A 26,844-nucleotide genomic window follows, 5' to 3' on the forward strand; every position below is an offset into this window, starting at 1 on the left:
CTAGCTTGACAAGACTTAACATCTCCTGCAACTCATATGACTGTACTTCTCAATGATGGCTCAATAGAGATGGCTGAATAGTGATGTTTAAATTAGCATCTTAATACTTATTTCTTTTGATGTCACATATATAATTATGTAATATAGTTTTGGCATAATGTGATTTCAGTTCTAATAGCTGTTAGTCAAGCTGTCACTGAAACTAGTTGAGGGATTAAAAAAATAAATTCAGAGCAGAACAAAAAATAATTGTTTTGTGACTAAATCATCAATATGATTAAAAGTAACTGCATGTGATCACAGATTCAGGCCAAATAACCCAGATAATACATTTAGTCGTAATAATGAAGCCTTACTGCTGAGGCAGAAACACTTAGCAATTTTTCTTTCTTGTTAAACCACCCCTTTATTTTGGTTTAGGTCTTTGCTTTCTTTTAATTCTTAAATCAATCCACAAGTCAAGGCAGAGCTGTTACTGAATTATTTAATTAGTCAGCTCCTACATGTCTTTTTTCTTTCATTCACAGGACAAGACTCTGAGCACCACAGTCCAACCCAACACACACACACACAGAATCACTGGCAGTTTGGCAGGACCGAAAGGGAGAGCATGATCCCAAAGACTTTAATCTGGAAGATGATGCTGCAGCACACACACACACACACACACACACACACAGCTTCATGGTTTAAAGGGGAGGACATACAAATAGGTATAATAATAATCATATTTAGCACATTATCTTTATATTTGGTTTTAGTGCGTTACTTTCTCTCCATCCTCCCTTGTAACTGTAGACATTTGTCTACAGGGTAGAACAAAATAAGATTCTATTCTTCACATGACCTTTGAAAGAAAGCTGCGAGAGATAGGCTCGGTGAGGGGGGGTGAGGATAAAAAGAGCAAGAGATTGTGAGATGAGCCTTGACATGGAGGCTGATGCTGAGAAGAGGTGCTCCAGGGCAAACAGAGAAGATGACACAGCCGAGGAAGGAAAAAGTGCCAGCTTTTACTGAAGCAATGCTGCTCTCTTTCAATTTTAAACCTTTTTTTCCTCCTCCACAGCCTGTACTCAAGTGGCATCAACAACCTCAGAAAAGTACATTTCCTGTCTATGTGGTCATGTCATTTCTGTCTGATTTTATGGGCATCTGTTGATTTCTTTCCCTATATTACTCTGTCTGTCTCCCTGGCAGCTTTCCTATCTGTCCATGTGCCAGCATCTCAGTCTCTACATGCCTTTCAGCTTATCATATCATTTCTACGACGACCTCAATAATGACAAAGCTGATTGGACTCTAAGCTGGCACTGATGCCCAGCATCCTACATCAGACAATCACACAGTTGTTCTTATTGTATATATTTAGTTTTATCAAAGCTCCATTGTTATCAGTGTCTTATCATTATTGGGTACTACTGAAATTGTAGTCCTACCTTGAAAGGCAAAATGATGAATTTGTTGCATCAAGTGCAAAAAAACATTTACAAAAATGAATAGCAAAGTTAAAACAATAGTTATTTTAAAAGAATCCCAAGACCTACTAATCCACCTTTTAAGAGTCTCTGTCAGACGCCCCATTGGGCTGATGGGTTACATGTCACACGGGGATTATTTACAATCTCCCATCAATAGAGGGTTCAGTTGTTTCCCAAATACAGATAAATTCATACAATGAAAAAAAGAGATTTCTAACATGCTTTCCCCTACAACACAGTGAACTGACCTGCCATGTAATATAGCTTAGCTTTACTAAAAAAACTACTACTTACTACCGACCTACTACTTTAGGTCGATCAGCTATCAACTGCTGTTACATCATCTGAATACAACAGTATTAAAAGCTGATTGGACACTATTTGGGTCAGGGCACACAAACACACAATAAGTGATAGTATAGGGGTGACTTATGCATTTGTGGTAAGAGACAGGCAGAACTACAAAGTGAGCCATCTTGCTGATTCACTTAACTATTACAAAGGATGGATAATGGTGATGGGGTAAGATCATCTGTCTAAGTCTGTCAGTGTGTGTGTGTGCTACCTGCAGTTACTGACATGACTGCTCTGTCATATGGGGTGAATCTCATCTATGAGGTGCTCAGGTGGACTATCTATGTAACAGCTCTGTGTGCACATGCATGAGAGCCTAAGAGCTCAGAACTTCAGTCTCCTATCTGTGTTTCCACAGGAGATTAAGTTGTGGAGAGGTAGGTTTACCTCCAAAAATGTCCCTACTCAGTAGGTAGTACTTTCTGGAGGTTCAGGAACTTTTGGGGTTGGGCTTGAACGCTGCAGATTTATCAGACATGCTAGTGTTCCCTTTAGCATTGTTATATAGCCGACATTTTTAAAAACCCGCAACTGTAAACATGTAGTTTGGTTATAGTTTGTGGCCCACAACTATCAGGATGGAGCAGCCCTGGGGATTTATATATATAGCTTTATACGTCACACTCTATTGTTGTGCATACAACTGACATAGAATACAACTGTCATGCTTTTCACACATCAGCAGACTAATTTGCTTTATTTTCCCAAGGCTTTGACCCTGCTGTGGAAATGCAATTTCTGTGGAGGAATTTTTACCCCTGGGAAGGTTCCTGAACATTAGTTTCTGGAACTTTTGGTGAAAAAGCATCTTAAACAAGCCATCTGCAACAACTGAGATTTGTGTACTGTATTACGTATCAGGAAACTGCTTGGTCACAACCGATGAAGCACCTTGCATTGGTCGTCGACCAAGTGATGTCTTTTTCTCTGCCTGCCTAACTATGTGGTGATGAGTACCCAGATCCTCTACCATCTCTCTCTCTCTCTCTCTCCTTCTCTCTTTGGAGCAGGCAGGCAGCCAAGCTAATAAAGACAAGGGCCAAGAGTTTCATTGTGTTCTTGGCCTCGTGGCTTTCCATGACGCACTCCATGCACACACTGTGGATTATAAATCAAATTAATACACACCGTGACATGGACACTTAAGTATTGGCCGCCTCCCCCGATCTGTGTTGATTGGATGCTTCATCAAATTTTGATTGGTCCATATGCCAAGGACAAGCGCACCAGTGCAGGGAGTTTGACAATGTTGACAAACAGCTTATTTAAAGGACCTTGGAATACTAATTGGACATTAAGCTACAAAATTCCATGATTGATTCTGACAGCCACCTTTTGCCATGACAGCATCTTGAGAACCACAAGGAAAGGGAGGGAAAAATTGGTTTGCATTGGCAAAAGTGGCTGGTTCATTTCACAATTAGAACTGAACCTCATCAGCAATTACTGCAAAACTTGGCTGAAGGGGCGTCACAGAAAAACCTGGGAGCCAATCCCAACAATTTTGTGATACTTGGCGAGGAAAATTCAACCTGCATCAATCAATATTTCTGATGTTAACACTAAATCAAATGGCTCTTTCTAATGTCAAAAGGTCACTAGTAGTGCCAAAATCATAGGCAGTTATTACCCAACTGTGTTTTAGCTCACTGCTTTGGTTTTCCACACAGTTAGATGAACACTCCAATAACATCTATTACAAAAGACTAGTAACTGTGGCAAGGATTTTCTTTTCAAGTGGCTTATGTTACCATGACTTCCCAGATCAAGTATGTTCAGTTTGCCCACATACAGCTACTGGGATCAAGGTAAAACTGTATAGCATTATTCCTCAGCAACAAATATATCTTGACTGAAGAAGATAAAGATAAGGAAATTTGAATGGTTTATTGTGAAATTATCTAACCTACTGGTACATTCTTTTGAAGCATGCTGTTGCATTCAATTACATGTTAGTATGGGCTGTATTAACAGCGTAGGATTAACTGAATATACATTGGTTTTGGTTGTGAGTTTGAATGTCTGTCCACTGCCAAAGCCTGTCCATTTGTGAGCGTTACCGCATATGCGCAAAATCATGTGCAGTAATTATCTATTGTGCAGATCCAACAACAGATAATTACTCAAGACCATGTGTTCTGTGGAAAATGACTCCCTTTAGGCGGTTTCTAAGCTGCTGAGGAACGTTCATCTAGAAAATACTCCAATGGGCATGAGACTGTGTAGCCATCACTGTCTCTAGTTTTATATCTCAGATCTGGTACAGGAAGGTCATTTGTTATCAATAAACCACTTTCCACCCACATCATGTCAAATGTTCCTACACAGCATCCCTAATGTTCACTTTGTGCTCCATCAGCCTCTTGGTCACACTCAGCTGTGACTACCAGAGAGCCCTGGCAGTGGTTAGTCCTCTTGTCAGTTAGTACCCACTGTGAATTACTACATGTGGGACTGTGGAGCGTGACAACAACCAGGAGCTTGTGGTGTAGGATGAAGACAGCCTGTTCAACTCTGACAACTCTCCAAAGTAACACAGACAGACAAACACAGTCTGTTCCTTTGCATGATTCATCATCTTTTCTGTGGCAGCTGCTCAGCGAGGCTGGAATCACTGCAATCCTTTCCACAAATATATGCTTTATTATACATGCTTTAAAAGCATTTCTCCGTTATTCACATCCTTTTAATACCTTTATATCAATTAGTCAGTACAATAAAATACCCAACTCAATAAATTACAATGGCATGGGCTCTCCGACGATAAATGCAGCCTACTGTGCGGTCTCTTCAATTAAGATTACAATGCATTTTTGTCACTACCAATGGTGAGATAAAGAGGTTTTCATTTAACCCAAATACACCCGCATGTGTAGTTTCTGCCAAACGTGGCATTGTTTAAAATCCCTGAAGCACAAACTAATTTAAATGCAGAGATAAGGAACATTTATTTTGGTAAAACACTGACAAATGTTTTTGTTAATGTATTTTTTCCTGGGCAAATGGCTCCCTGAAACCTTCAAGATGGTGACAAATGCTGGAAGGATCAATACAAAGGTTTTAGATATGCTGAGAAAATATTGTTTTATTTATCACATTGAAAAATCTTACAATAAAAATAAAAAACTAATATTTTATAATAGACAATACAATACATTTTGAATACTGGATGGAATATATATATGATATACGATACCTCTATGTATAACCCCCCCCCCCCATAATTTCAACAGATTGTGATTTACATGGGGCACAAGTCTATGAAATAGAAATTATCTATTGCCTGGAGGTAAAGTTGTCAATTTAAGTATACATACATTTTACACTGGTTTTGAAGGGAGAGTTTCATTAATGGCTGGGAGCTTATCAGCCATAACTGCTCAGTGCTGCTACATATGTTGGTGTGTGCTCTGTATGCTCCAGTACAACTGTGGGATTCAGTTTTAGTTTAAATTCTTGGCTCTTGGTATTACATACAGTGAAACCTGTGTTTTTAGCATTGCTTTAAAGCATCTCCCTCAACACTGTGGATAGATCACTATGGCTTTACATAGATGTATAGTTTCTGGCTCTATTAAGTCACTGTTGTTTCTTCCTTCAGGTTAGCCACGTGTTAATTATCGTTTTTATCCCCTTTTAAATTTTAGGCCATCACAAGAGCTACCTGTGTTGAAGCTGGGGCACACTGTCAAACACTGCTCATATTCATGAACATGGTTTGTCTTGACATTATAGGAAAGGCTGCTTGGATTGCCACCTCTAGCAAATTTTGTCACCCTGCATAATGTGCAGATAATTATAGTTGTAATTATCTGCATGTAAGTATGAATAACTGTTTGACTGCTCTTGATCTGTTGGTCCATGTGCATTTGTTTTACTGATAAAGGGAAGTGTACATTCTATGGTTAACATGCGGTTGTGTGCTTGATAATTACAATCTATTTTATACTGACACAAATACTATGGCCAAATCATGGGTATTGCTGCTAGCTTGGAATTTATACCAGTGGTATCATGTATACAGTAGAATACATGATACCAATAACTTATTGTGTAAGCCAATTCATTTTGAAGTTTGTAAAATACATGTTTAAACTATTCAAAGTGTGCAGTAAATTACAGTACAGTTGTATGGTGCTAGCATTACTACCTCACAATTAATAACATAAGGAATTTGCTGGATAGACATATTTTATCTGTCATCTGTCCAGCTATCTTTGGTATCTGGAGGTGACCCCAGAGTCACACACTGTATCATCATCAATCAGTAAACTTATCTCAATCTGCCCTGTCCCCAGTTCAGACACATCTATATTCACACTCACAATCTCATGTGGTATAAGTGTCACCATAGGACAAGTTAATAGATCAAGCCTTGTCTTATTCTGTGCCTGAGAAGATTGGGAAGACTGTCACTGTAGACTGGCCATTATCTCCTATGGTGATCTGGTTATTTCTATGTGGCCCACTTGCTATATTGCTGCTGTAAATTTATTAATCATGCCACATTATACGCTCAAGCTCGCTTTGGAACAAACTGGCAGCCCAGGAGTGGCCCTGTGTTATTAAGGTCAGAGTCTGAGAGAGATTAAAAACCTCTCTTCCCCTCCCTCTCCGTATCAACTTGACAGGCTTGAGAGTGAAAAGTGAAGCCTCAAATACATCGCCTAGTTTCATGAGAAAGGCTGCGGCTTTCTCATTTGATGAATTTATTTGGTCAGCCCACCCAGAAGGTTTGTTTGTATTTCCATTTAATCGGTTTAAAAATTTCCAAACGCAGCCAAAAAAGAGCAGACTGACTTAAAAGTCTGCCAGAATGGTGCAATAATGTGCCAGTCATATATTTAATGCACTGCTGCTTTGTAGAAGTCTCTCTATGCTTAATGCTGCCCCAGGGTCAACCGCAACAAATTAGCACTCAACCTGTGGTAAACACTCAAGACAAGCTTCATTAAGACTGCTCAACAATTGTTTTTTCCAGAGTTTGATAACATATTCTGATATACACAAGAGGTTGTCATTGAAATTATGCATTAATGCCAAGGACATTGTGCCTTCTCTGCATATCTTTTCGGCACAGCACTCAGATCTTTTAATATAGCTTGAAAATAATCAGCTGACAGCTGGCAGGTTGGCCTCCGTCTTTATGTCCAACAAGTCTGCACAGTCTATTAGGAGCTGTGACCTTCACAATGCCAGCCAATTGCCTGCTTCCTGCCTGCTCTAGAAAAGAAGCACAATCTGCCTCCAGCCATCTCTTCCCCAAAGGACCAACGGCTGTGATTCATGCACCCTTATCCCTGATGTGCCACGGTCTCATACACACACACAATTACAATGTACGGACACAGACAACCACAGGGCACTGAAATATTCATAAATCCCCTTCCGAGCCAGCAGCTGAGAGCAAGGCCATTATTTTTGCCATTGTTTGAAAAAAAAAAAATTAAAAACCAGCTTAGCTCCCACAGAAGAGGCACACAGCGACAAGCTTTTGGGGGTTTGGGGAGCTGGAGAGCTGAGATGAACTTATGTGCTGCTCTGAGCGACCTCCAGAGTCAGTTTGACTGATTTAAAGCACCCGTTTGCCCGCCCTCGACTTTCTCATCTCCTTCCAACTCACTCCATGGAGGCTTTCTATCTGGCTTAACGGAAGGCCTTTCAGAAGATGCACGAGGGTGGTGAGAATGTGACATCTGAATTGCTTCTTGCAGTAAATACATTCATGGCACTTAGGAAGAGGGTGGTGATAAATTCCCCATGAAATCATGACAGTAAAAGAGTCTGGAGTCTAGGTTGTTTTTATACAGCTCCCAAGCCAAGGGTTCTAGATAATGGTTTAAGATACAGTTACCCCAGTGTAATGTATGGTACCTACTTACAAATCCAACAATTCTCTGCACTCACCACAATGTCAGTACTACCAGTTTCTTCTCTAATTTCAAGAGACCACTAGAGAGCGACATGAATAAGAAACCATAAAAATTTGTAAATGAGCAGAGATTTTGCTGGAACTGTTTAATGTTGTCAGGTATTTTGTTCATTTGATTTGTTAAAACAGATATTTACCCCTTTTTTTTTAAAATCAATAGCTGTGCTGTAAATGCCCTGCATTTATGTCCACCACTAGAGCCTGTAATGAAAACTTCATGTTATGAATAATCTCTTACAATTGATTAAAAGTTACATAACCTACAGTTTTGCCATATCACAGGAAGGTTTTCACGTCAGTATACTAATTATCTATGGTCATCAAAGAATTTGAAGTGTCTTTAAGAATAACATACAAACACATTTCTCCATCCTGTTTATCTAAGCTGAAAAAGACATAAATAAGTCATTAAATCTCTGTGCAACATCACAAGTATCTTGCTTAGAGGCTAGAAGACCATATTTTCACAGGTAAGGGATGAGTCATCTACAGTGCAGAATAGTGTAAAGGCTGGATACCCATTGCACACTGGGTTCATAAACATCATAGATACAATTTTGGTGCTTTGTGTGTTGCTTTGTGTTCTTCCATCTATGCTTTTAAGATCAACACTGGTACTTAAGTGGAAAAAGAGTTGTTTTTGTACAGTAGCTACCATCTCTTTTCACTTTCTCTAACTAACTGGCCATTTTGAGAGAGTTTGAAAAGTTAAAAAGTTTTGTTTTTCACATTTCTTTTAGTTGAACAAAAACTTTTAACACTGAATCTTTATTTTAATTTACTTAAACCTGAGCAAAAACGGATGCTTTTCTCACTGGCAGCCACTTTGGCCATCGTGCAGCAAATTGAATATGCGCCTCCTAACACATCACATATCCAGAATCCTCCCACACTGCTGATTTACGGTGTTTCCCTGGAGGGTAGAAGGCTAAAACTCTGTCTCCTGTCTCTTACTGCATACCTGTATATGCCAAATATGTGCCAAAGGAAGTGCCAGTCACAGAGCACACAGTCTTTGGTGAGAGCCTGCAATCAGCACAGAACCACAGACAATAACAACTACAAGCATTTTTGAAGCTGCATAAAACTACATTTAATGATGACTTGAGTTGACTGTGCATTTCTAGAAAATGTAATTGACAATAATAGTTTGATTTATTGTCAATTAATAGCCTGACACTAATATAGTCAGTCTAAGTGACTCCAACATTTTCATTCACACATACAGCTCCTCTGGGTAATGTCAATGAAAGGTCAGGCCAGCAGTGTATGTGTAGAAGCAGCTTTAATTGTAAATTGCTTTTTTTTTTCTTTAGAACAAATGTTTTTTGCAACCTTGGTCCCTTCCACTCATATTACTCAGCATCATTTTCAGTAGAAACTGACAGAGGGGTTGAAGGAGGTGGGGAGTCTTTCAAAGTCAGTTCTGTTTTGCTTATTTTAAAAAAAATTAAGCAAATATTTAGGCAATAAAGCACTTAGCAAGGTAACTGCTGAGTCATCAACCTGCTGACATGTAAATGTAGGGGTTACTGAGTGTTGTTATGAAATCAAACTACTGAAAAACTATCAAACATTATGCAGTTACTTGCAGTATATTCAGAAAATAAGCACGTCTGCAGGTTGCATTAAGAACCATGCATACACTACCATACAACCACTTAGCTGATGGCTTCTCCTGTCCATATTCTACCTGGCCTTTGATTGATTCAGATTTGGCATGTCGACCACTGCTGGCACAATTACAAAATGTTGATAAATGTGAATTGTAATTGTAAAGTCTAATAGATCCAATATTTATATTACAGAATAGTGAAGCTTCACTTAAAGTCACTGGCAGGCCACACAGACCAAATCATCCACACATGACTAGGGCTGGGTATCAAGACCAGCCCTGATGTACAACTTTTGCGGTCACCAAGGAGTTAAGAAGTCTACTTTCTGGTAAACATATGTTTACAGTACGAAAGACCCAATGTTTGGCTAAAAGTTCCCACACAACAGAAATAGTAAAAGGTGTTGCGTACCACGATGATATGTTGGAGGTTTAATGTTTATCCACACTCTTCCACTGTTATTTTTATGCACTGAAGATTAAGAAGTTTCTGCTGTTGCTAACGAAGGTGGGATGAGACCTTGCAATGATTGGCGAGTTTGTGAAGAGGCAGCATGGAAGTGTTATATCTACATTGGCTTAGTATGCACACTTGATTACGGCTGGGAAAGAACACAGCAAGTCTGATTCCTGTGTTTATGTTATCTGATTGTTTGATTTGTGGTTGTGTTATGGAAGAGAAGCACTGAGTTCGAATTCTTTTAATTTAGTTATGTACATGTGACTGTTTAATGCTGGTGCAAACATCTAATGTCTAAGCTACTAGTGGGCCTGCACCAACAGGTTACAGCAATGACAAATGCTACCTTATTTTCATATGTTAAATTTAGTTTTTAATCCTATGTTCCACATAAAAATTTGAGCATCCCACACATGCAACATTTCTGTTGGGTCCCTTAGGACCTGTAGGAGCCCACTTCCAATTGCAGGCCTCCACCTTGCTCTTTGGCAGCCAATTCTGATGTGTCAGACATCAGAGTTATTGGAAGCATATTTTTTTGTGGCCTGCATGCTCTCCCCTAAGAAAAAAACACAGGTTGCTTCTTCTTTATCTCAGGCAATGTTGCATTTCACACAGTTTTACATGACAACAGCTGTCAGGCAGATCATCCTATTCATTCATGATATACAGACCCAAACACACATATTATATACAGGGAAAAGATAAGGGGAAAACAGAGTGTCAGTCTGTGATCTTGCTCACTGATTTCGGCAGATAAATGATGACCCTGGTTTCATTTTATGTTGTATCAGTGGTTGAAAAAGAAACACAGCTGGTGAAGGAGCAGCAGCAGCTCAGAGGGACAGCCAGCCATTGTAGGGTGATCTCGTCTTCTGCCAGCTTCACTGTCACTGTCTCTCCATCACCTGAGATCTAATTGGTGAGGCTCATTATGCCTGTCCTACACTTAAAAGGACTGGGATGCTTTCTGCTTTTCAAGTTGTCCAGTCAAACACAGTTAGGTTTGCTGTACTATCAGACATTTCAAGGTAAGGGTGGAAATTCAGAACTATTCTGGATGATTCAATGGGAAATAAATGAACTGCACTTGCATAGTGCTTTTCTAGTCATATCGACCATTCAACTACACTACAGATGATATTCATCCATTCACACATTCATTCATACAGCACTGATTGGTGAGCAACCCACTCTACCTACTAAGCCACAGCTGTCCTACAATGAAAGGAAAGTGGAGCACCATATTTTGGCTCTTGCACCTTCCTCTACACTGTGTGCCAAACAAGTGACTCCTGTCCTCTGCCCTCTGAGCATCAAATGAAACATGACTGACAGTTAGGTTAACAGGTTTTTTTTTTCTGTCCTTTTGTTTGAGAGTATGCAGCCATTTCTTTCAAGTCATCTGTTCAAGTTACTTGCATTAACTAGAGCGCATCTTGGATGCAGAAATATATGTGTTTTTGTATTTTTGTATTAAATTTTTCAGTATCTATGATCATGGATATTCTAAATTGTGTGTTAATGCTGCTGTCTGTGTACATGCCTGGTTTGTGATTACAGAGAATTGGTGCCTTCTTAACACATCACTGAATGGCTGAGAAACTGCAAAAGAGGCTCAATAAGGAGTTCAAACCTACTGTGTACAGTGCATTTAAATTCTTTATGAATGATGTGGTGTTGATGCTGAAGAGGCTGTAGAGGCCCACTCAAGCTGCGCTGCTTTGCTAACATTCAGCATTCAACATATCTTAGAAGAGCCACCCATAATGCTCCAGTCAATTTCCAGTGAGCCATATTATCAACTTTTTCATTGGGTTAGTATGTTGCTGAAGGTATTTTTAGGCAGCAGTCTATGGTGTTCTTGCATGTGACAGGACTTTGACACAAGCTGTAACAAAATACTCCTGTTTCCCTACAATGATCACGTAACTGAGAAGGAAGGAAATACTATGAAACGCGCTGTGGAAGGAAGGAGGAGTAGTTTTTGGCAGAGAGAGGATTTGATATGGTAAGGCAAACAAACAAAATGAATCAGGGGTTCCACAAATAAGGGAACTGAAGAAATAACAGTAGCTGAGGTAGGTGTACTTTAATGTTGACGAGAGAAATGGCACACAAGGATCAGGGCTATATATGTTCTCCAAAAAGAAAATACAAAGAAGGAAAAGAATTTCTGAAAATATTTTGTAAGTCTGACTGCTTTTTAAAGAGGGAAAAATGTGTTTCAAAGGAGGTACTTCAAACATTTAGATGATAATTTGATAAGACTGCTGAATATGCGCTCAGTCCTTAGAATCAGTCTTCATATTAAGTTTGAAAAGTTCAGGGGAAAAAAGCCTTTAAAAAGACAATATTGTGCTAACACATTTCAAAGATCTAGAGTCTGTCTTAATATAGGCTCTGCTTCTCAGCTTAGCTCCTTGTGTTACTTTATTGTTTCATAACATCTAATCTCTGAATGATCATAAAAGCAGTGCTTAGAGTAGTCCCTAACTATGGCTCTGAATCTATCACTAATTATTTTGGTTACTTATATTACAGTTTACATTAGTAACCCTCAGACACTGCTGCATTCACACAATAGAAGCAAAGTGAAAAAGAATGAAAAACTAGAACACCTCCAGTTATTCCTGCATGGAAATGTTGTCTGCAGAGATGATTACCCCCCAAAGTTAACCTTGTAGTTTGTATTGTGTATTTTCAGAATTTTTCTTTTAGTGTTAATATCTGAGCCAGGAACAGTGGCTCTGCAGAAGGGCTGGGTGATAAAACAATCTCAAATTGTGATTTAACGCATGTTGATTAAGACCATAAGTTAAGGGCATTTTTATTCGATTTGGGCATTTCATTCTGACAACCTATGGCACAGGCTGTTGATCCATCCACACCAAGCTCTAACAAGGTTAGCGGGGCTGAACTACAACAAAAATCTATCTTGTCAACTTTTGCGTCCACTGCTCCATGTGAAAAGCAATCGTAAAGAAACGTGGATATAACAAACCTCTTAGTTAAAGACATGATGCCTCTGAGCACAATGGAAAATAAAGTGCTGAACTGTAGTTACGAACAGGCAGGAAATACTTTGCATGAACTTGCCTACTTACTACTTTTGATAAGTGACAACAGATCATTTCTAATGTTTAGTTAAGGCAGATAAAACATGTTTGCATGTTAAATTTTGATTCTAATTTTGTTTAACTATTGAGCTCACTGGCTTTCTTTAGACTAGATTATCAGGATACTCTCCAAACTCACAGACTATATATCATGATAAATATCAAGATCAATACGGGAAAAATAATCATGATTATATTTTTTGCCATATCATCCAGCTCTACTTTGCAGCCATTTTGCCAGAGGCTTGTCAACACTGCTGTAATTCTTTCCTCATATGTCTAATCTGAACCATGGACATTAGCATTATTGTGATCACACCTACAATGTGAAAATATGTGGCACACTTAACAGCAGTACCATAATGAAAATAATGCTCAGCCACTGAAGAGATCACATATGCCAGTTCACTCGCTTAAAGGTTAATGCTAACATTCAGGAATTCATTTAACAGCTGGGAGCCCCATTGACACATAGAGGCATATATAATGTATAGATATACATAATATCTGCTGCAGAGGGGATGGCTTGTCAAATGTCACCTCCCTACCACATGCTACGCAAGGACGGCTTACAAAACAGCATCAAGCATTACAAGAGACAAAAATGACTGCCTTACAAAGAATAATTTGTTGCCCTGCCACAGTCCATGCTCAAGAGAAAATAAAACAACCAAGGAATGGCTGTAACATTTTTAACCCACCCATTTACATTCTCCTTTTTTCTTTTTTTTTTTTACCCCTGCTTATTCTATTAGACTCACACTATATGCTATGTTGTCTGAGGATGATAAGATTTTCTTGCTCAGCATAAATCAATACTGCAATCCTTAAGAAAAGAGCTAATTGTGTGAACCATGTAAGAGTAGCTCAGTGCCTCAGTCCAGATGTTTCTGGATCTGGATCTCTGTCCTCCAAGGAGTTTCAGCCTCTTTGTCTCACTCTTTCTCCTTTGCGTTCATGTTGTTCTTGTCTCCATCCTTTTGTGCATTTGTTTCCTTCTTCTAGACATGTGAATGGTGTGCTTGGTCTTGCCTCGTGTGTGTTAGTGTGGTCTGTCCTCTTTCCAGGTCTTCATGGTGAAGGGAAGGAAGTTGTGCAGCTCACGTCCCATCTGTTCGGCTGCACCTGGAAGTTGCTCGACATCCTCCTGAATCATGGTCTTCAGATATGTTGACGGTCTATAATTTTGTCATTGTGATTGTCCATGCTCTATTCTGTACACACAACATCTGTTCCATGTCTGTCCATCCTGGATGAGGGATCCCTCCTCAGTTGCTCTTTCCGAGGTTTCTTCCATTTTTTCAGCTTGTTAGAAGGTTTAACTTGTTGACAGAAATTTGTGACTTGCAAATTTGGGCCATATAAATAAAATTTGACCTTGCTTGAGTTTGAGTTAAAGAGCTTTGGCCATTGATTTATCTGGGCTTTACAGCCACAGTCCAAAGCTCTGTGGGGAAACTCTCTCCAATGCCAGCCACAAATCTGTAATCGTTTGCTTTTCACTCCACAGTCACAGCTGAGTGACTAGAGAGAGCCAAGTCGGCAGTTAGCTCCACAGCCTTCAAATATGGCACTGTCTTCTGATGAGCCAAAAGTAGGCCATGAGACTTAGATCTGAGAGATTCTTTTATTCTTTTCAAGTCTGTGGTGATTCTGTGCCACAACTACCACTAATCACCTGTCAGTCGGAAACAGTCTGCGTCATTTCCCAGCAATAAGGCAGTAATGGTGTTTAAGCTTCTGAAGGTGGTCTTCCTGTCTTAGCCAAGGCTGCTGCTGCTGCTGCCCATACTATACTATGAATTAATACAAATTATTTATATTTTATCATTACATTACTTTATTAAAACAAGAACTTACATCAAACTATTTAGGGAAGGGCTTACCCATATATAATTATATATAAACTGTAACCAAGATTTATCATTTACGGTGATAGATTTAATAACCAAAATGCCAGTTGAAAATGGCCCAAAGTTTGTTTAATTTTAGCCATTATCAGTCATCAGGACATTACTGTAGGTCCATCATTTTTTATTTACATTCTATTTACAATTTATTATTATTAATTTATTATTCATATTATTATTAATGTGATTTATCTTAATCTGTTTGGGAACCCACTTCTCTAGTGTTTTGTGTGGCCTCTCTTCATTGATATGAAATATAAAATGGTTCTTAAATACTGTTTAAAAGCACATGAGCATAACTTACAAAAATCTGGCTTATTATCTTGTGTGCGCCCTTTAAACAGTGAACAACCAATCAATCAATGATTCCAATACTGAAGCATCACTTCAGTGCTTTCAATAAGCAATCTAACCAAGCAATCTAACATCCAAGAGATTATGCATTTATCCTGAAGCAAGAGCAAAGTTTACTAGATTTCAATACATTAAAAGGGATTGAACATAAATAACTATGTTGTATTAAGAACTCTTCATTGAGCAGTAATGAAAACCTGGGAGAAAAGATTACCCTCCACTATTAGATTAAACATACTTTTGATTTCTGCATTATATTTTAGACTAAGTACTGTTTTTCCAACATTATTGATGAACAAAACCTTACTGAAAGTGAACTGTGCCTTTGTACCACGGCCCATTAACTGCAAATGCTAGCTTATTTCAACAGCTCTGGGCCAACAATACCTCATGATGTGACAGGTGAATTGTATTGGAGCAGTTAATAGTCAGATTCATTCAATTCCTTTTCTTTTATTGCCTTAAAGCTCCCTCTATCTCCAGACAAAGGCTTAATGGCCACTGAATGTCCAGGCAGTGTAATTATCAGAGAGCACAGAGCTCTGAGCTAATGGAAGTGGTGAAAAAGGAAGGTTTTTCTGCTCCTGTGCAGTCCACCACGTATGTATTTCAAGTGCATAAAAACAAGCTTCATTTCTGCTTCTGAAAGAACAAAGTGCCCAAGTGACATGACTCGTTCACGGAGCAGCAAAATGTCCCTGCTAATTCAGAACAATTTCCCTGATTTCCATACACTCAGCTCTCACAACTGCAGTCTCCACAGTTAACCCATAATTAGCATTGCTTATCAGGACGACCACATCAAGCTAAATAAACCAGATTATTTTAGCAGCTGTTGTTTGGGACGCAGTGATTTGCCAATGTAATTGATGAGTAGGATAAAATGTCTAAGCAGTTGCATCATGTCATTTTCTCAGAATCAAATATTGGGAAATATTACGAAAATTGCAAGAGGTATTCAACATAATTAATCCCATACCTTTCTGTATTATAGCTCCAAATGACATTTACTTCTAGTCTGTTTGTCCACATGCCTCAAGTCTATGTCTCTGTCTATCCACTCAGCATGCAACAGTTTTCTTCTTTTTTGTCAAGACTGAAAAAAAATAAACATACAACCAAAAACTGCTTAAGAATTCCAAGTGTAGGCCCAATGTGGGTTTCTAATAAATATGAAAAACTTGACAAAAATGTACCAACAGCTCTGCCCAGTCAAAGTCAATAACTGAAATCACTACATATATTTTATAAAAGAAAAGGAGGGAAAATCAATCATTTAACCTCACTGTGATCATTGCAATCATTGATCATTCACAGTCATGAACTGTGCAAAATCCAAATTTTGAACCAAATGAAAATAATACCAAAAAGTAATAGAGGAAAGACAGTGTCAGACTTCAAATTAGATACATGGTATAATCCCATGGGAAGTAGTGTGATAAAAGACTGGCTCAGCGACATGTCTACATGAAACATAAAGACAAAAAGATGAATGTTGATGCTCCTCCCTGGGTTTGATGACATCAAAATCAGTCCAAATGGCTGCATATAGCCCATATTTAAAAAAGAAAAAAAAAAAAAAAAAAAAACTTGCTGTCACAAATGGCGGTGTGTGATTTCTCCTTGGAATCACAAAACAATCGGAATATGAGGAGTGTGCTGTGCTGTAGCCCATACAGCTGCTAGTTTCTTGCTCATTTGGGAGTGTATGGCATTCTCTCGGAATGGTAATTATGAAGGGAACAAAAGGGACATTTAGAGACAAAGGCGGGTTTGGAGTGAATAGGCCAGCTCCCATGCGCCGTGAGTGTTCTGACTCCAAGTGCTGTTCCAAGAGAGACGATATGAGGTAATTATGCAGGAGAACTTGAAGTGGGGGAGGGGGATAGAGGGCGCAGTGGGGGGAGATAGGCTGAGGTTGGCATGGTGTCTACCGAGAGCGGGACCAGATAGCACCATCTGCATTCTGCACGGGCACTGTCCGTCTGGCTCCCTGTTGCCTTCAATAAAAGCTGGTGCTGAGACAGACAGCAGGCAACGGGAGTGCATTCACATGTACAGTATAGACATGCACAAACTGGCCCTCGCGCACACATGCAGGGAATTAAAATTTTATCAAACACAATTAAAATAAAAGCCATTAATTCTCATCAATTCCCCACATGAGACATTCTGCCCAACACACAAAAAAAGTAAATGAGTTGTTTACAGATTTACAGGGTCTAAAGATAGATGACTAGTACGGCAAAGGAGGAGGGTTCACACACTGATTTCATTGACAATAATAAATTGATATTAAAAACTCAATACAGATTTTGCTATATCTATAAGTGCAGTTTAAACACAGTGTTTATTTGACTGCTCTTGCTACACTCCCACAAATACGGATCCCTACAGTGTGCAGCTAACCCCACCAGTACGAATCAGTAAAAGAACTTCAACATGCTGAGAACAATCCCATGCTGAGTTCTGATGCACATGACCCAAAATTACATCATAGAAGTAAAAACCTATAAAAATAGAATTAAACCTACTTATCAACTGGATATGTCAAAAATCCAACTAGTCAAACGTCGTCTTACCTCTCTAATCTTGTCACGTTTCTCTTTGACGTCAGGCTCTGGTGGCTCTCCATCGCTGACACCCACCACTTTGGGCATGGGGACGGGTGGCAAGGGTTTAGGCCCCGTATCCTTCTTTTTCAGGTCCTCCATCACTTTGTTCTTCTCCGTCTGAATCTCAGCCTGCAGCTCCTCACGTGACTTTCTTAGCTTCTCCTTTGCCTCCTGCAGAGCTCGCTCATGGTCTGCCCGAATCTTGTCCCTCAGGCTCTCCTCCTCCTCCCTGTAGGAGGCAGCAAGAAGACAGCGGGTGAGATTTTTTTTATTCTTTACCCTCTCTTTCTGAATTCCTACTAGCTTCCACAAAGTGGCTGCTACTTTTCCCAGGGTGCATATCCAAAGAGTTATTTTAATCAAGCCTGGCACATAAACAGCAGAAACATTTGCTGAAGAAAGGTGTGCAGCAGAGGGATTTCTATTTGAAATTAATTAAAGATTAACTTTGAGAACAAACAGAAGTTGAGATGTGCTAGTCTAGGGAGAGAATGTGATAAACCTGCTGCTTTTATGGCGTATTAACATGCATCAAGTCAAGCCAGCATGTAGGACTTAAGGCATTACTGCTTTGACGCACATCACACGTTGCCAGCTACCTTGAGAAATGAACCACTCAAACCCAAAGATAATTAATACATTTACAAACCAGGCTTTGCCACACACTGCTTTTAACTGATTGGCGCTGTGGCACAGCTAAAGTCAGCTCCGTTTAGACAAGCCAACTTTCTGTGGCTAAGTTAAACAACAACATTTTAACTAACAGCAACCAAAAACAGTATGCATCACAGACAACGGGTCAAGCACAGTCCTGCATCAAGTGCAGGTGAATCTGTGATTTGCTTTTCTAAATGAAATCCTAACCCCCACCCCAGAACTCCGCAGTTACATCAGCTCCATGAAATAGGAAATAGGACAGGTGTTGAGGAACACAATAAGGACGCAAACCAGAACGAGATGGAAACATCATCTGTGGTTTCACTTGGTGGTAGAAACCCCAGGGTGTTGACACAACTCTACCCCATGAGGATGTGGGTCAGTAATGAAAAACAAACACAGCAGGGTGCTAAAGCAGAGGTCACAGAGGGACAGTGATGCTGTTCTCCTGCTGTTATTAAAGCGAGAAACATTTAAAAATCATCTTTAAATCTCACTTGGATGTTATGTGGACAAATACAATCACAGCCAAATAACACACAGTGTCAGCTGTGCTCCAGGTTGATTAATGGCAGCTTATTGGAGATCGGGGGTGGGACATTTCTGTTACATTAGATGAAAAATCCTACAAATTTTTTGTGTTTCAGCTGGACAATACTATACATCTAACTAATCATCATATGGGTCATACCCTGTGTATTTATTATATTCACAATAATGGTGCAGTGTGGGAGGAAGGACTTGAATTTAAACATGGTTTTATTTGTGTATAAAGAGCCTGTTTTACATTTGAAATTATAATGTTGGAAACTTCAGCTTTTGTTTAGGCTTTAAACACGTTAAATCAATATGAATGATTTTCATACTTTCATATTCACATTACCCATTTGATATCTTCCACTTACTCTACATACTAAAGTGCCAAACATTAAGATGATATGAACTGACTAGGGAAGAAGGAAACAAAAAGACAATCAGAGAATCTCCCTTGACACGTGAGTCAGTCCCTCATGTTTTCGTCAATCCTGTTGTGCTGCTTAAGTTGTCACGGTAAATTACCTAGTGCAAATGTGTTAAATGTGAGTTGCTGAGTTCAATAAATAGGAAAAATCTTGAAATTAACTCTGCATGTCATCCAAGTGCAAACATGTGAGTCTGTTTGTTAATGTTGAAATGTGGGAGGAACTGATGACCTGCTGTGATCCGTGTGGACTCAGCTGCAATCCTCCACAGCCCAAGAACATAGAGAATGAATGTGCACATCTTTCTGTAGGAGTACAGATCCAAGGATATGAGATTAAAATATATGATAATCGTTACTTTTAGTCTTTACCACTACATTGTATTACCTTTACTGCAGATACAACTACTATAACAATGTTTAGGCTAACATTACCATGAGTTAAAAAACCCAGAATGTTACCAATCCACAAAGTAATTAACTGTGCACGGTCGCTGGTCAGCCTCCTTGAAGCAAGTTTGAACCAGTTTATTCAAACTGTGATGGATTTTCTCCTTATCCTCAGCTTGTTTGGCCAAACGGCAACAACAGCAGCCTGAGTCCTTGTCCTTTTCCAAGAGAATAGCAAGCAAGTTGTCAGGAGTAAGAATGCAATACAATCCAAGAATTAAAAAAAAAGAAGTATGTCTTTGTGGGTACTTTCTTCTTAAATATTTGAGAAAGAGAAAGAAATACCTGGTAAATTTAATGGACATATAAAAAACAATGTGTTACGCACATGGTGAAGTCTGCTCTTGATCTTGAGTGGATTCTTGGCTTTTATCCAGGCTTTTCTTTCCCTCTACAGGTGCAATTTAAGGTCAGGATTTATACATTTTGCCCCCTCTTCAGGTGTTTTACATGAGCATGTGTACATCCATGCACAACATGTGACTAAAATTACTGCTGATCGGAAAAAAAGGTAGGAGGAAGAGGGAAAGTGAGGTGTGAGTCAGCCTACATTATAGCAGATGTCTTTATTTTAGACCTGGTTGATAAGGTACAAGACCCAACAGACTGTTAAAAAAAGCAACCACGAAAGAGAAGGTGTGTTTTGGGAGGGTATGGTGGAAGAACATAGGCATGTGACTCACATGATTAAACATATCTGCTGCCTTCAGATGACTGTAAAGGGAGTTTATCGACTGAAAAGTAAAAGTCTTCATGCATGGAAGTTGTTGTGGCTGAGAAATCAGTTTTGGCTTCCTGGTATCGCTGCCATAATTGGAATAAAAGAACACTTGTCTGTGCAATTAGACAGTGGCTGAGGAATGTATAATGAAAATGAAACAGACAAGCAGATAGAGGGCTTTTGTATCTAATTCCTGCCTCTTAGGATAAGACAGAAATGAGAATATAATGGAGTACAGAGACGAGGAGAAAAGTCGCAAGAATACAGGAGAGGAATGGAGGCAGTTAAGAGCTAAAAACAGAGAAAAATATGGATAATGAGAGATTACATGGGAAAAAGAACAACATATGAGAGGAGGAGAGCTGGAAAACATGTATGATGAGCATCTATCATCCATTTTCTATAACTACTTCCCCTGTTCAGGTTCAGTTGGAGCCCCAGTTTTTTCCAACACGCACTGAGCAAGAAACATGGAAACCAGGGCCATTTCACCTGTTTGTTGCAGAGCGTGTGAGAATGAGTGAAAAACAATGTGTAAACGATGCAGAAGAATAAGGATGCAATACGATGTGATAGAAAGCAACGAAGTGAAGAGCTAAATCTGAGACACAAAGACAACAGGATGGAGAAATGACTGCAAGACATACAGGAAAGAGACAGATGTTTAATACTAATTATCCTTCTCACAACACAGTGTGTGTCCATTTTATAATGCTATCATGATGTTGACTGTGGGGGCCAACAGAGACCAAAATAAACATCTTCCAAGTTACGCAACATCGCTCTGTAAACAACGCATAAATATTCATATCGCAACTCCATGTGACTGACTTAAATTGATCGAAAACATATTTCACAAAACACCAAGATGGAAATTACTGTGTTTATGTCTGTGCTTGTTACTGCATGTATCTGTAAGGATGTTTTAAATGTACATTTATGTGTGTTCACAGTATTTCCCTGTTTGTGGTAACAGACTGCGTGTGAATTTTAGTGTGTGTGTAATGCATGTGCATGCATACAGTATTTGTGTCTTCTATTTCAAGGTCTGTGATTGGGGTGGGTTGGGGTGGGGTGGGGGTTGTCACGCCTCCTCTGTGAATGAGGTGATTTGCCCTCAGCAACATGCATTTAAATGTGATATTTAGATGGTGCCGGTGCTGGATGATTGTTTAATGTCTGAGTGTTCGCATACATGTGTGTGGGTGTATGAGACCAAGGAGCGTGACAAAAGAAAATGAGGAGGTTAAGCTGACACCATCAGTTCTAATGGGTGTTGTTTCTGCTGCATATACGTATATGTATACACAGAAATGTGCTGTGACGTAAACACAAATGCCATCATATTTCTGTGCAGGTTTCAAAACAGCATACACAAGCAATTTAGGTGAAAACTCATTCTCACACAAACATGTATTAGCAACCCCCCACCCCCACCCCTCCATCTTTTACCTCACGTCACTCACTTCTCTTCCCCCGAGCCGTTATCAGACTCACTCTAGCACTGCCGGTGATTTCCCTTCGAGTCTCATATAATGTCAAACATGCAATTAAGAGCGCATCAACAACTGCCTGACTCAATTACCTCAACAAAGATAAGAGTGGGCAAAATCTACCGCACACCCAGGTGACCGCACCAAAGCCTCATCTTTACTTACATCCTCTCTTGTGCCCACTCTACCCCACAGCCCCAACATCTGACTGAAGGAAAGGAGAACCCCACATCCCTGATTAGTTGTTTTAGTCATGTCAGTAATAATTTTCTCATTTCATCAGCCTTGTTTCCTGTCACTAGAATTTCTCTGTGTTGTCATGAAATCTGCTGCTCAGCAAAGACCGGCCCCTTTCCATGGCAACCACAGAGAAGCAGCAGTTGTCCGACTGCCTGGTGGGGTATCTGAGAGAAGCTTTTTTTTCCTTTTTTTTTTTTTTTTTTTGAAGCTGTGGAAACATAAGGCTCTAGGGAGAGCAGCAGAGGCTAGATGCCATGTAGCCATGGTAACAAACAGGGACACACACACACACACACACCCTTAGAGGTCATAGAAAGCAAATCAAGTCTTAATTACCTAATTTACTCATTTATGCAAGGAAATAAGACCACTGGGCTATCAGTGACTGCACAGTATCCGAATTTTGTGCTACTCCAGCTTGAGGAGGAAATACAAACATGAAGGCTGCCTTTCAGACAAGATCTAAGTTACCAGGCACAGTGTTTGACCACCATATTTTAAGCCATTTTTACCATGCCAAGAAGACAGATTAGAAACACATTTATTCATATTTTCTGTGAATAAATGTGTTTTTGTGCATCTAAGTACTTATAACTGAAAAAGCATCCACAACTTCGGCATATACAAACAGCAATGTACTAGCAAACCCACTATTTGCAAGGATGACTAAAACCCTCTCAGCTTGAGGGCGATCATCTCCTATCATCACAGCTACCTCAAGTGACAGGGACTTGTTTCACACACAGATCATTTTACTCTGCTCCGTGCCAACTTGTGCTCGACCCACGTGGAATCACTTTCATAAGAGACTGTTGTCACTGCTTTGTCTCTGGTCTTCACAAGCTGCAGTTACATGAACACGTTTTGTTTTGTTTTTTTTAATTCCAATTGAAATCATTATGATCGAAGCTTTCAACTGTCTGATGTTTACATGCATCAATGCACTTAACTGAGACAGGTGTGTGACATGCAAAAAAGTGCTGAATACATCACGCATTCATTTTCCGCAATGTCCCATCCCCATTGATCTAGGCCTTTTTACTCTGAATGGGGTGCTTATATGGAGCATTTTGATTCTGTTTGGATTTTTAAACTGATTATAATCTGAATGTTAGCTTCTATGTAAATATATTTATTACAGAGTCTGGAGTCCCCAGCTATAGTTCCATGCACATCATTGTCATATCATCAATCTAGACTCAAATAAAGACGCATTTCCAGAGTCTTATATTATTTAGGACCTGCCATTGCATGTGGAGAGCAAAGAAAGCACAGTGCTGATGTTACAGTTGTTTTTCTTTTCCATCACCCTCTCCCCATTTCTATTACAGTTCACTTACAACATGAGATTCAACTTGGGACTCACCAACTTTTAGAAAGCCGCTTTACAAAAGCTTTATCTATTCTACCCAAGTATCGCTTAGTTGACTCACAGCTACCACCTGGCGACTGAGGAAACATAAAAACACCCACAAATGGTCAGAGATGTATTACATTACACTGAGTTGACAACCTTTATATCTGAAGAAACGAATGTGACAATATGACAACATGTATATTTAATAACCTGGCACTACAAACAATAATTAGCAAGCCCTGCTACACACCACAGTATGAAGCCAAAAGTGCTCAGTACTGCCAGATAGAATTCAATATAAAGGAAAAACACTTGACCTCCACCTCCAGCACAAAACAAGGTGAAATTAATTTTACCCAGATAAAGTCCTTAAAAGGCTTGGGCCCGCACAAGCACTGCCACTGTACTGTGTACCTACTCAGGACACTGCATCAAGGTGGGTTAAGATCAAGGTTATCCCTGTGTTTGGGCAATTCAAGACAAGAATGTGCTCCTTTTTTTTCCTGTTAAGTGTCACCATACTCCATCTCTGACACAGTGTTCACTTCTTGTCAAGCATCTCTATGCCAGAGAGCTCCTCTGGGAACAATCCCCCTGAGTTTCACAGTATGTGGACAAGTGTGACTCCTGCCAGCCCCAAAAAAACATAAGTGGAATGAAGAGGACCATGTTGGAGGTTGGTAAGGCGGCAGGATTTTTGTTTCTAGTGACCTGTAGCTCCCAGGATTCCCCTCACTGTGACCTATCAGACAGCTTCCTGCTTTTTTCCCATGACCCACTTGGCTCAAATGGAAGCTGCAATGCTGTATGTGTAACAGCTCTCCCGAGCTTAACTGTGGGTGTGTAAAAGCATCCTCTCTCTTCTTCTTTCAGTTCTCTCTCTACCCCAACAACCCTCTCCCGCTGACTACAACCTCACACTGGCAAACACAAACACATCCATTTCTCTCAAATATATTCACAATTTCTCCCTTCTCCTGCTCTTGCTCTTAGCCGTCTCATCCATCTCTGCACATTCAAGCAGCCATCCTCCTTTCTCTTTTTCTAATTATCTGTCCAAAACACGTTCTTCCCACTTGTCAAGTGTTGTATCAATTAATGATCTGTTACTTTCCTGTTCCGCTGCTTATCAGCCTGAGTACTGTCAAAGCAGTTTACAAAAATGAAATAATCAAACCCCAAATTTAAATGATCCCAGACTGAACACACGTACTGTGATACGTCATGTGATTGTACATCTAAATGAAGAAAGATGTCCTCTTTTTTGCCTTTATTCGATAGGACAGTGAAGAGAGACAGGATATGGGGCTAGAGTAGGGGAGGGACATGCAGTAAAGGTCCAGCCGGATTGGGAGTTGAACCGGGTACTCACTGCTAAGAGCACTACTTCATAATTTCTGTGTACCTCTCTCTTACATACAATATGTGTACAAACCTGTACACAATCCATCCACCTTTCTCCCTCTATGTTTCAGGTGTACACCTGAGCCCAGAGAGCCCTCAGGCTGTACCCATGTTGACATCCAGCCACTCTGACCTACATCATGGCTGGCTGACTAATGCTGAGAGTCCATCTCCTGCAGCTGGCACAGGGCCACCCATGAAACAAATAAACACTAAACCTGGTTAGACGCTACCCAGCTAGGTGTGGAAAAGAGTGATGATTGAGAGGTTCAATCACTAACACTTTTTGCCTTGTGAAAAACCAAAAAAGCAGTTTTGTCAACAAAAGACAATTGTCTTTGAATTACTATGGCTATGCTGTTTATAGCTCACCAAAAGTTAAGAGAGATTGTAGAACAAAGCCAGGACAATCAGAAAGTGGCATTAAATGGGAAAATGGGGACTAGACTCTGAGCTATGAGGTACCTGTAGCCACTGTCTCCATTACCAAAAGTGTAGCAAGGAGAATTTTTCCTTGTTATGTTCTGTAACTTTTTGCTGTTGCAAAAAGACACCTCCCTTACAGTGACCATCAAAGTGATCTTTTTCTTTTTATGGTGTTACAGTGGCATAAACAGTTCTGTATAATCATAATGTGATTTTCAACAATTATCAGACGTTTGGCCAACTTAAGAAACAAATACTAATATATTGGGAGATATTACTCAGAGCAAATGAAGATGAAGACAGTGATTGAGTGCCAAAAAAATCTAACCTTAACTGATGAATGGCAGGATATCAAGCCAAATTTGTGGCACTCAGCACTTTTATTCTCACTGACTGTGTCCAAGTTTAGTACAAACACCATCATGCAGGCATCCCTTGTGGATCTATATTGTTTCACAAGGCTTACGAAGAGTCATGACACTGAGAGGGAGAAAAAAAAAAAATCACCATACGAACAGACATCCCATTTCCCATCCCCAGGGCAATCATAAATCCACTAGCTGGCATGTTACAGCTCTGGTACAGGGAACATTTATTATCAGACCCATGTGGCTCTGATACAGCTTGTGTGGTTGTGTGAATTATTTGCCTGTGAATTCATAAAGGTTTATTTGAAATTTGAGCCTCGGAAACCTGAGGGCCAATTCTTAATTTGGCGTTGAGCGATCTCACTTTGATCCCATTGCTTTAACTGACAGCGAGCCATTGTGCAGCAGGGCTGCAGCTCCAGTGTTTGGCAGGGATGGGATTTGGTGAGAAGCTTTGTAGTTAACCGTGGTCACACCGTCCCTGAAGACTGAGAGCCTCTCTCACTCTGTATTTCTCCGTCCCTTGCTCTCTCCCTCTCTCTGTCTTTCTACTTTCTTGTTCTTGATCTTGTCTCTTTTTTGGGCAGCATCTCTCCTTGTTCATCTGTCACTAGAAGCTACTGTGCTGCACTCATGCAAACCAATTCAAACAAGTGTCTCTCTTCTTCTTTTCTTTGGCTTTCAAGAGGTCTTGTCACCACTGCTACACTCCAGAGAGATGACAAATGGGAGACAGAGTGAGGCACACTCCCAACAGGCACTACTGTCCTTCTTACACAGATACACAGACACAAACATGCACACACAGCAGCAACAAAGATAACACACACTTGTTTACTTTCATGAATCTGTTATGTTAAAAATAATAACAAATACCCACAGCAAGTCTTTTCAGCACTGTCCTATTGTCCTGTTCATCCATCCCTCCTT

General features: G+C 39.8%; 1 protein-coding gene across 3 annotated transcripts in view; it reads right to left on the reverse strand.

Moving 5' to 3' along the window:
• man1a2 (mannosidase, alpha, class 1A, member 2) overlaps positions 1-26,844 on the reverse strand; it is a 121,469-nt gene that overhangs the window by 81,149 nt on the left and 13,476 nt on the right. For all 3 annotated transcript variants that reach the window (XM_018660689.2, XM_018660690.2, XM_051067269.1), the window contains exon 3: positions 17,805-18,066. In XM_018660689.2, coding sequence (XP_018516205.1) covers positions 17,805-18,066 — 262 coding nt within the window. The remainder of the gene's footprint in view (positions 1-17,804; positions 18,067-26,844) is intronic.

The sequence above is a fragment of the Lates calcarifer genome, linkage group LG1 (assembly GCF_001640805.2).
Source record: "Lates calcarifer isolate ASB-BC8 linkage group LG1, TLL_Latcal_v3, whole genome shotgun sequence".
NCBI classification, from domain to species: domain Eukaryota; kingdom Metazoa; phylum Chordata; class Actinopteri; family Centropomidae; genus Lates; species Lates calcarifer.